The sequence below is a fragment of the Drosophila willistoni genome (genome assembly GCF_018902025.1).
Source record: "Drosophila willistoni isolate 14030-0811.24 chromosome XL unlocalized genomic scaffold, UCI_dwil_1.1 Seg141, whole genome shotgun sequence".
Lineage (NCBI taxonomy): Eukaryota > Metazoa > Arthropoda > Insecta > Diptera > Drosophilidae > Drosophila > Drosophila willistoni.
Genome location: NW_025814052.1, coordinates 15,155,813 through 15,166,717, shown reverse-complemented (window position 1 = coordinate 15,166,717; position 10,905 = coordinate 15,155,813). Strand labels below are relative to the sequence as shown.

General features: G+C 37.6%; 2 protein-coding genes across 4 annotated transcripts; one reads left to right on the top strand and one right to left on the bottom strand.

Annotated features, from left to right (window-relative positions):
• Positions 1-204: 204 nt before the first annotated feature.
• LOC6638095 lies at positions 205-9,816 on the top strand. 3 transcript variants are annotated; one of them, XM_002061154.4, is made up of 5 exons: positions 205-283; positions 1,834-2,357; positions 7,349-7,497; positions 7,554-7,634; positions 9,563-9,816. In XM_002061154.4, the coding sequence occupies exons 2-5, from the start codon at positions 1,949-1,951 to the stop codon at positions 9,689-9,691; spliced, it is 768 nt and encodes a 255-aa protein (XP_002061190.3). In that variant the 5' UTR covers positions 205-283; positions 1,834-1,948; the 3' UTR covers positions 9,692-9,816. The 3 variants fall into 3 exon arrangements, with proteins under 3 accessions (XP_002061190.3, XP_023031381.1, XP_023031375.1); XM_023175613.2 differs by lacking the exon at positions 205-283 and adding an exon at positions 1,068-1,087; XM_023175607.2 differs by lacking the exon at positions 205-283 and adding an exon at positions 1,615-1,633.
• On the bottom strand, positions 8,000-9,306 carry LOC111518541. Its single transcript, XM_023175598.2, has 2 exons — positions 9,228-9,306; positions 8,000-9,158 (listed from the first exon to the last, which is right to left on the bottom strand). The coding sequence occupies exon 2, from the start codon at positions 9,046-9,048 to the stop codon at positions 8,251-8,253; it is 798 nt and encodes a 265-aa protein (XP_023031366.1). The 5' UTR covers positions 9,049-9,158; positions 9,228-9,306; the 3' UTR covers positions 8,000-8,250.
• Positions 9,817-10,905: the final 1,089 nt, after the last annotated feature.

Here is a 10,905-nt window from a genome sequence, read left to right as displayed (position 1 = left end):
ATGAACTGCTGTTCACAATTTTGGATCATTCCTGTACGACAAATGAGAGGCTCCAATGGTAAACTGTAGAAGTTATACAAATAGTTAAATAATAATAAAGGTTTTGAACTTGTAATACATATGTATTTGCTTTTTTGTACAGTGTAGTTAAAAGCTCAAGCATTTGGCGGCATTCGTCGGCATCTATCGCAGTCGCAACGCAGCCTCAGTTCAGTTCAGTTCAGTTTCAGTTGACATTGGTAACGCAACGCAAACGCTGCAAACGACGGGAAATGTCTATTGGGTTAGTTAGTGTTCTTTTTATTGTGTCTTTTCTTTATTTTCCACTTTTTTTCTGTGTGTGTGAGCGTGTGATTGAGTGTGGGCGCTAAACTTAAAGATTGTTGTCAACCAGAGAAAGGACAAAAAAACGCACACAAAAAATAAAAACGATTAAGAAGGAAGCGACAAGCAAAACCAATCAGCAAGCATCAAGTCATAAAAGCTAAAGGACAAGGCAAAAGAAATGGAAAGTAGTGTAAAACTGAGGAAGGAGAGCTGTCAAGGGTCATGGAAGGCATAGGCAGGTTGACGCCTAGGCCAATGCAAAGTGAATTGTTGTTGTTTTTATTGCTGCTGCTGCTTTTGCCGCATTAAAGTAGCCCCCAAACTTCTGCTACTGTTTCTGTTTCGGTTTCTGCTACTGCGAAGCAGCCACACGCCATTTTAACGGCAACGTGCGTCGTTCGTGTTACCCTCCACTACTGTCCTCTAGACCGAGGTGTGTGATGTTGTCGTTCTTTTTTAAGTGTGTGATTGCTGCTGTTCCTGTTAAAGTATTTTTAGTGCTTTCGTGCTATATAAATAAAAAAAATTGTTAGTTTCCCAGGCTAAACATTTTTACGTGAAATGTAAAATCAAAAAAAGAAAGAAACATATATAGAAGGAAATCCTTGAAATATCCTGCCAAGAAAAAATCACACACACACAGACACACACGGAAAGAACAACAGCATAAAAGAAGCAGCGCCAAAGAAAGCAAACAGAAAAAAAGAAGGAAAATCAATGCGAATCAATGAAAGAAAGAGGAAAGAAAATAAAGCCAAAGGTAACGGTGGTGTTGGCGGTGGCAATCGTGGTTGTGGTCAAGGTGCCCGACGAGGCGAAGGGCTTATAGAGCATAGCAAATAGTTAATCAAATTTTAAATTAAACCATATCAAATACTCTCATAGAAATGCAAATGTACAGCATTTTTCTTGGCATCGCCATGTGCCAAGAGCCAAAGAATCCATCCCATTGATCCGCATACTCCTCTTTCCCCTCGCGTTTCCCATCCTCCACCATCACCACCTCCGCGTTGGACCGTACCCAAAATAATGTTGTAAACATGCGAGGTCGCCGCCAATACAAAACAGCTGATCCAAGACTTCGCTGCAAAATTGCAGACGAAAAAAAAGCTTGCCCAAATGAGTAAAAGAGAAGCAACTGACGCAGACCCACAACACTGAGTCAGAGAAACACAAACTATCTGTCTCCAAGCATTCTGCACAGTGGGTCCACGCACGTTATCAAAATACAAAACAGGCCAGTTACTTTATTATAATTATGATTTTCTGAGTTCTAATAGATTGTATTGGAAGAAAGTGTCAATAGGTATGCTTCAATTCAGATTATTTTTATATTTTGATTTGATTTCACATACTCCAGTTTACGTTTTTGTTTTAAAGAAGTGTTATAAAAGTTTAATTTTAGAGATTACTTTGCATCCTTAGTTATGTACATATGTCTTTATCGAATTAGCTTTCTAATGCTTATTTAAGTTAAACCATCAAACTCATACTGTCTATTTATAGCGCATGGACTACCGCAAATCAGGCCAAGTAAACTAAGCTAAAGTGAAAGTAAAAGAAGAAGGAGAAAAAGGGGAAGCCATCGGGCCGCCGCCAAGTTCAAAATCAACGCCTGACAATGACAACAACTGCAGCAACATGGCGCCCGACAGCAGCAGCAACGGCGACGTTGCCGACAGCAGCTGAAACAGCAGCAACAACAAGCTTAGAGACAACAATTAGAACCAAAACAATAACAGCACCAAGAACAACAAATACAACAATAAGAATAATCAATGGTCTCGGCACGACATGGCGACAATGTCAACGCAGTACGGACACAGCAGTTGAAATAACGGTAACATTATCAGCACCAGAAACAACGACAACAGACATGAACAAGAAGTTAAAACGCCAACGTCGATGCCGACGCCTATCAACAACAATGACGTCGATGTGGCTGCCATTGCCACTGCCAACACCATGTGCGACGTCCTGGCTGCTGATGTTGTGCCTCTGTTTCCTCAGTTGCCTTTGCTGTTACACAGGTAATTATAGGCGGGCCATGGTGCGTGCTAAAATACATATACACTTGAAAAAATTTTTAGATGCCAACCAAAATATGACTCGATGGGTAGAAACAACCTTAAGTCCAATCAATAGAGAATTCTTCTAGACAAAGCCAATGAATATGTATATACATGCATGTATGCATGTATGTCCATAGAATGATTAGTTTGAGAAAATGCGATTTATGATCACCGATAAAATTAATTCTAAAAGTTTTTTTTTCTACGAGGTAAGGGCATTTAAGCAATGTTCACTTAGTGGCTGCGTACTTAGGGCCCTTGACATCCTTACATCATTTTGCAATCATTCGACATTTCCTTGTTTGTGTTTCTCTATAAGCACCGACCAATAATCAATGGGCTAAAATTACGTAAGCGCCAAAAGTTAAAAAAAAGAAATTTAAATTAGTTTTGAGAAACAAGTTACGTACACTTCTCCAATCCTTTCCATTTCTGCACTTTGATGATGTCCTTCGTCGTCTTTGTCTACGTGTTCCCCTGATCTTTTATTCAACTATGTAAATTGTTTGCCAGCAAACAAATACAAAGATGAAAAAAAGAAACCTTCTCAGCTCGTGCCATTCTTTTTGATTTGGTTGAAGGTTGAAGGTCCAACAACAACAAAGTGTAAAAAAAATTCCCCAAATTGTTGGTTTGCACACAGTAGAAACCTGGTACGAAGAACGTTCCCTCAACATGTTCACTTGAAGTGGGAACTTTGAGGCAACCAGAAAAATAGAAAAACAAAAAAACCAAAGTGAAATAATAGAACCAACAAACACAAGAAAAAAATTGACAGAAATATGAGAAGCAGGCGTTATGAGTGGGTGTGGCATTCATCGAGCGACCAGGGCATCAATGCACAGCCTTGACTTTGCACATGCCATCAAAAGTTTTGGCCTACTTTGTGGGTGCGGCTTGCGCTGGTGCGGAGGGGCCAAAATTGGTGCTGGGGCCTTTGCTGGCACTACTGTCCCTTTAAACCCCACTCTTCTATCCCGGGAGCATTTCTCTTCCTCATCGTTGGCGGTGTCGTTCGCCTCGGCACGCAACCATTGACTATTGTCGAGTATGTTGGGAGGGATGGCAAATCGTACAATTAATTTTTTAACGCTTTGCACAACAACTACAAAACAAGCAACAACAATCAACAAAAGTTTCTCCTGTGACCTGAAAATAACTGAAAAGAACGAACTGGTCTGGGCAAGCCAAGTCAAGAAGCAGACAGGGAAAGAGTGAGGGCGAGAATGAGCGAGCGGGATGGTGAGCGGGAGTGTGCTGGAGAGGTAAAAGTGGTAAAACAAACCAAACGATTGTCAACATCATCAAGTGGAAAATGCATTTTAAAGCAGTGCGTCGACATAGGGCTGACAACTGAACCGAACTGACAGAAAAACTGAAGTGAAACAGCACGAAACGAAAGCAAGCTACTGTAGTTCAATCAACATGGAACCACTCTAATTGAACATTCAATATTTATGTTGAACACAAAAGTGCACAAACATTCAAATTGAAGTATGTATGTAAAATAAAATATGTATGTACAATACCTAAAAGACTTTGAAGCCTAACATGATCTGCGAAATCTATGTGTTCATACGGACAGACGGAAGGTCGGTCAAGAATATATTGTATGTATATTCTTTATGGTGTCAAAAATGTTTTCTTCTGCCTGTTACCTACATTTTGGCGACTTTAATGTATCATTTTACCCTATAGGTGCATGGTATAACAAAAAGAGCACAATACAGCACTGGTCGAAACAAAAACAGTGAAAACAATATTATTGTATCATATATCAAAGATTCTTCGTATTGACTTTGCTCATCTATGTGAATTGATCATTTGAACACAAATTGGACAATAGCATACAAAATTCGTTTTATGCAAAAAAATCCCCATAGTGAATATCGGTTATGGCGAAGCAATATGGCCGCATGTACGCACATATATATGTACATTTCGTAAAGTAACAAAGAAGCAGCACATGGCCATGGCCATAATAGTTTTTTTCAGTTCCAAACTCTTTTTCTGTGTCCCCTGTGATGGCCCTTTTCTATGTATAAATACGTACATACAAATATATATCATTGATCGTCACTCATACACACAGATATCCCATCTTTTTGGGGTTATGATGTTTTACATTAAAAATTATCACATTAGAAAATTTCAGAGAGATACATACTTCAAGTCCTTCCTCGCCTTTTTGTACAACACTAAAATACATATTGGGCAGATCCGGATGACGGACATATGGCTATATCGACTCATATTGATCAAAAATATATATACTTTATGGAGTCGGGAACGTCTCCTTTTTTGCGTTCTCTGATCAATTTTAGAACACCCTATGCAAGGGTATAAAAATCAAATCTCCCTACACGTATATGTAAAATATAGTTTTATGCATTTATGTATGTATGTATGTACATATGTACACAATTGCTCGATTGGACTCAAGTGTGTATTTGTAGGTACATACATATGTAAACATGTACATATGTATATATGTGGCAGCAAAATATGTCCGTATATGTGTGTGTTTTAGTGACACACATTAAGCCAGAGGGGCTTATTTTAACACCATGTGTTCAACTTGGCAAAGAGACGGTGGTCTAGTCATGAACGATCGATAGTTCAACTAATTATCCAAGCATTGCGGGACGTGGGGTACAACCACTCTTGGCTTAGTTGACGGGCTAGACTCAACAGCAATCGTGCAAAATAGTATACTTCTGGTGTATTTATGTGCATATAAAATAACACTGTGTGTAAAGTGTAATCGAATAATCCAATGGATGATAATCAGCAATGCACAGCAACACAATGGAAAGAGGCTTTTTCTCTAATGGGTTGATAACATGCTCAACATTAGCTAGGGTCATTCGGTTTGCACGTTGACAGCGAACAATTAGGGCAAAAAAAAAGAGAGCAGACATGAGGAACATGAGACATGATGACACATAGGAGAACAGCGGCAAGTGTCGGCAAGAGTCAACGCTAAGTGTCGTTGCAAATGCGAAAGCCTCATGGCCAATGTGTTGCTTATTCTTCTTCTACTTTTTTCCTTGTAATGCTAATTACATACATGCACACACACACAACAACATGGCGTTCAAAATGGTTTTATAATCTTTGCTTCCGTTAACAATGTGCCAAAGGCAACTGCTTTGATGACAGAATTTTTCTCACACTTCTAAAATCTCATTAGGACCAATAAGTACACACATATGTTTTTTTGTATGTATTTATGGAAATTCGAAAACTTGGTTTGGTCGTGATTTCACTATCAGGAGACTACAGTTCCCAATTACAACTCTTCCTTAAGAAAGTTAGCACAATTTTAATGAAATTTTTTGAAACATAATGTCTGAAAGGAATTTTCGTATGTTCTATGTTATGGCACGCGTGGGTCTCAATTTTTTGAGCAGTTTTCAATGTACTTAATTAAAAATACTAAATGACATTTGGAAATGAAAAAAAGCTTAACGTTAAGGAGATAAAAGGGAACTAAGAAATTGTGTTTTATTGATTTTAAGCAGCAAAAATAGATCAAAATATGTAAATTCTTTTGCTTTATATTTGTCCACCCCGACCATTATTAATCTATACCTTCATCAAATATTAAACGCTTAATTTTACGGCGATGGTGGAGAGATGAGGAGAAGGCGAGTATCTATCCACGACCCGCACCCGTTTCCGTCCTCGCCCTCGTCGTGAAAATATCATAACAAAAGCTATTTATAAGTAAACCGCATGGCTGCACATAAAATAGCCTGCGTGGCTTTGAGCTGACCTGTTGGAAAATTGCTCAAGTCCGGACATGAACATGAAGCGGTGGGTAGAATATGGGACCAAGGGTCAGGGATTGTCAGGTGCAGAACAGCTTGGAAATGAAAAAGCCAAGCATTAAAAAGTAATAAGCATAATTGTGAAATGCTGCCAGTCCTGTCCAAGCCTGTCCCTTTCAAAGGACATATAAGTTCTCTCTTACTACCATGAAATGCGTTCTTAAGTTCTCGTCCTTCGTCCGTCTCCTCTGTGTCTTTCTTCCAAAGACATTGGGCAAATCGTGTGAGGTCAGTGGGCCTAAACTCTGACTCAGGAGGCTGGTAAATTGTTTGGTCGACAGCTGGCGCAAAAGTTCTACAGTTCCCCTTTTTAATTATTCAGCGATCTCAAAAATTGCGGCCTAAACGAAGACAGCGGGATATAGAGGCTGTCACAGAGAAAGTGTATGAGAGAAAAGCAAAAGCAAACAAACAAAATAAACAGCTGCAATAGCATCAACACACAATGTCGTCTGTATATAAGACAAACAAACAAACAAATGCAAAACTTTACTTCATTTTAATGTTTCATACAACATATGTACATAGATACACAGATACTTATTCAATCGAGTTCCTTTAAACTAGTCTTTCCTGTATGTTTCCTGCATCTAACCATAAAATAGTTTGAGTCGATTTGAGTTTCATATATATTGATATTCAAAATATTCGTTGTGAAATATCACATTAAACCAATTTCCAAAATGAAAAATATCCATTATTATCTTTTTTATGGTGACGTTTTCATACATTGCATTTAGTTCGTTTCCAGTACTCAAGTTGGTCTAGCTTTAAAAATGAAAACTTACCGCCAACGCATTTTAAAAGGTCGCTCGAAATGACGTTGATATTGCATTAAATTCCAGTTTTCTTCATTCTAATCGTAATCTAAAAAACCTTGAGGTAATCGAAGTGAACAACTGAATAGATTGAGACATCAAAAAACTACGCAAAACATGTATTATCTGGCTTTCTGGGCGCCGTTGCTCGAAGTGATTTGAGCTCAGTATTTGAACTCGACAACAATTTCTAATTGATAATCTCTGAACTGGGGTTCGTTTGTGTAGCCGGATTAAAGTGGAGCATCTCGCGAGGGCTTGAATCAAAATATTTCACTTATTTCTTATTACCTTGCAGATGCTTTAGAAGAAGATTGTGTTGACTTTCAGGGCAATAAAGTGAATCATGGTATGCTTTATGTGCCCGGTCCAGGTGTTTGCAGTTTATGCGTTTGCTATCATTCCGAGCCACTCTGGTGCAAGGCTATCTACTGTGATCCGCCATATGTAAGCATATAGCCATAAGAAAATACTTTAAACTTATTATGATTATTTTTTTTTAGTTTTGCAAGAATTTTCGTGTCGGTGAACGTTGTTGCGAATTTGAATGCCTTGATCCGCCCGGCGAGGATAAGCTATATCAGGTAATATTAATGAGTAAAAAATAAGTAAGTCGTCTCGCCGACTTCTGTATACCATGCACCGCCTGGAATATTTTCGTGGCGAAAATTTGAAATAAACTTGATCGCCGTAGCCACTACACACGAGTCCGAGAGTTGGTGACTCTCTCTGATAGTCCAAGATCTAGGTGCTCAAACGGGAATAGACGATAGATGGATGGAGGGACGAACGGAGAAGGCTGTTGATGCTGATCAAGAATATATATTCTTTATAATGTCGGAAAAGCTTCCTCCTGCCTGACACATACATTTTGACGACTTTTATATAACCCTTAACTATATGGGGGCATGTTAAAAAATATTATAATAAATAGGCCCATCGGTAAAAATATTAGTCAATTTACAATATAATATAAACGATTTTGAATGATTAGTACCTATATTTTCACAAACATAACAATTTTAATATCTATAACGAAAATAAGCTTTCGCATATTAGATTGAGGTCGAAAACTAACAATTTTGTAAATGAAACACCTTAAAGTTTTGCGTCTTGAGGATTGAAGAAAGTCAATCTGATACCTTTCGGGCATACACATAAATGTGCACCACACAACTGATACACTAACAAAGATAAAGATTATCGTTTTCTCCCGATTTTATGGAGAAGCATCTTCTTTTTAAGTTCTCGCAACTTGTGCCTTTGAACACGCGTCTGCCTGCGTGCTGCTATTTTCCCATACTCATACTTGGGGGCTTGATCCCGAGCACGAAAGTTGCGATTTCTTAGCAATGGGTTGGGCATTGGCTTAGATTGTCCGATTTGAATGCAGTTACCCATCTGCTGGTAACTTCGAATTTGTTGATTGTCATCAGAATCATCGCTGGATGAATCATACTGATCATTGTCTCGCGATGAGTGGACACTTCCAAAAAAGTTCGTTGACGGAATAGAGTAAATATATTCCCGGGTAGCTATTCCTCGGATTGAGTATATTGCCGACAACGAACAAGACTCATTTTTGGCCACCAGCCATCCTCCAATTTGCACTTGCTTGGCACTGTCATCAAGATCCCTACCCAGATTTAAGTAAATAGGCGGCAAAGATACAAAGGGAGTGCTTTCTGTAGGCTTGCGTTCTCCATTAGCCACGCCACCGGTGGGCACAAGCTGGGCTTTCTTAAACAATCCATTTGACCTTTTTTCTCCAGGGGAAAAATTGAATTGCATTTTCTGGTTTGAGTTTATTGATGGCAAGGCATTACTGGCCATTGGCTTGAGTTTTCCAAATAGCAATCCAGCTTCTGATTCACCAGATCCGTCATAGCAAAGCGTGTGCCCAGACGACTGCGCACTAACAAATGACAAGTTTGATCCTCCTATGGAGTAACTTGATTGAATAATTGAATTGCTCAATTGAAGAACTCGGCAGGGCATTACTAGTGCTCGGCACGAGCTCTCCAAACGGCGAATCGGCTTCTGTTGATCCTCCTATGGAGCAATTTGATTGCTGGGATGACATACCTTGATCCAAGTCTATTGTATAACTACAATACAGGAAAAAATAAATATTTTGGTATGCGTAGAAATCTTTGAATTAGTTTCAATTTACATACTTTTCGTAGTAGAAATCTTTGAATAAATTTTAATTTACGTACTATTCGGATGAAAACCAAATGAAAACTGTGTCAGTCGAGCATATCGACTAGGAGGAAATCGACCAGCCAACTAGATTTAATGATTTCTAGGGAAGAATTAGCCAAGGTAACTAGATTGTGCGCTATATACACTTTATAGTTTCGAATGATCCTTGATGTTTGGCACAAAGAAAATGTATTCACCAGGAAATTGTTCTTCCAAACTCTTCTAGACTATCTTTTTGATTTTCAATATTATAAGCCCGTCTTTCCAATTATTGAGACTAATTTATATTTTATATTGACTTTTCCAGGAACGTATGAGAAAGCGCGCTGAAATTTTGGCTGGCAATAGCACCGCAACGAATGTTAAATTGGCCACACCATTGGCCATGTCCACCATAATGCTAGGATTTCTGGGTAATAGCTTTCTTAACTTATAACTTGAAATCAAATAACCAATGGGATGAGTGCAATAATACAGAAAGTAGCAAACAAATACAAAATATTAAAATTATTATAATTATTTTGCTGCTAAATACAGAAAAACTTTCTCTTTGTCCGTATTCGGAAAAATTTTAAAAGAAAATTTTCCGGTAAACTAAAAAAAATCAATAGCAAATACAAAATGGCACATTAGAATTTTTCCTGTGTGCTTTGACCCCTGGTATATTAAAACTAAACCTTATTACACTGTAATTTCGAAAAATATCTATAACAATACTTAGGTTTTCGCTATAAGTACATTCTTACATATATCATTCCATCTTGTCTAAGAGTACCCCCATTCACATACCCATATCTCTGTCTACCATTTCTCTCTCTCTGGCCCACTTAATATGGTATCACAATAAAGAGAGAGAGTTAGATGTGTACTAAATTTTTATTGTATACTCTATATGCCCTATCGTATTAGATCAAAAACCGAAATTGTTAATTAGTGTTTAGCTGAAGAATTTGAATTAGATATGACATAAAATTTGCAAGGACTTACCCAACAAATTTTTGGTACAAAGTCTGGAAAGTTTGGTTTCCCAAATCCTTTTAATTAGTTGACATAACTCGTTGACTAACACTGCCCAGCAGTTTAACCAGAAATTGGTACAGGTAATTCAGAAGGTGAATATTAGATTTTATACCGAAACTTTTGTTTTCCATATGTGAATTCAGATATTATCAATTTAGTTTCAGTTTCGCACCTTACTAGTATCATTCCCGTTTGACTTCTATATATTTTAGAATTTTAGTAATGAATATTCGATAAATAAAATCAAGGAAATTTTTTTTCAGTTTTTATAGGGAAATTAATGACCCCCTTCAATATTAAATTAAGAAAATACATTCAAAGAAAGAATAAAATGTTTAACTGTAGTAATTAACACATATCTTGACACCCAGACATACCTAAGAACCGTCATAGATCGGTGATAACTAGGAAAATCATTATCATGCATTGGTGCTAATTTTTATTGTAGGCTTAAAAAACACATACACACTAAACCCCATACACACACAAATCGCACATTGTCTTATTAAAATATTTTCTTTACAAAATCATGATATTTTATCATGATTATGAGCATTTGATTTGAAATCGAAATGGCTCAATGTAGGAAACAACAAAAAAAAAATATTTCTCTATGTGAAGTAGATACAA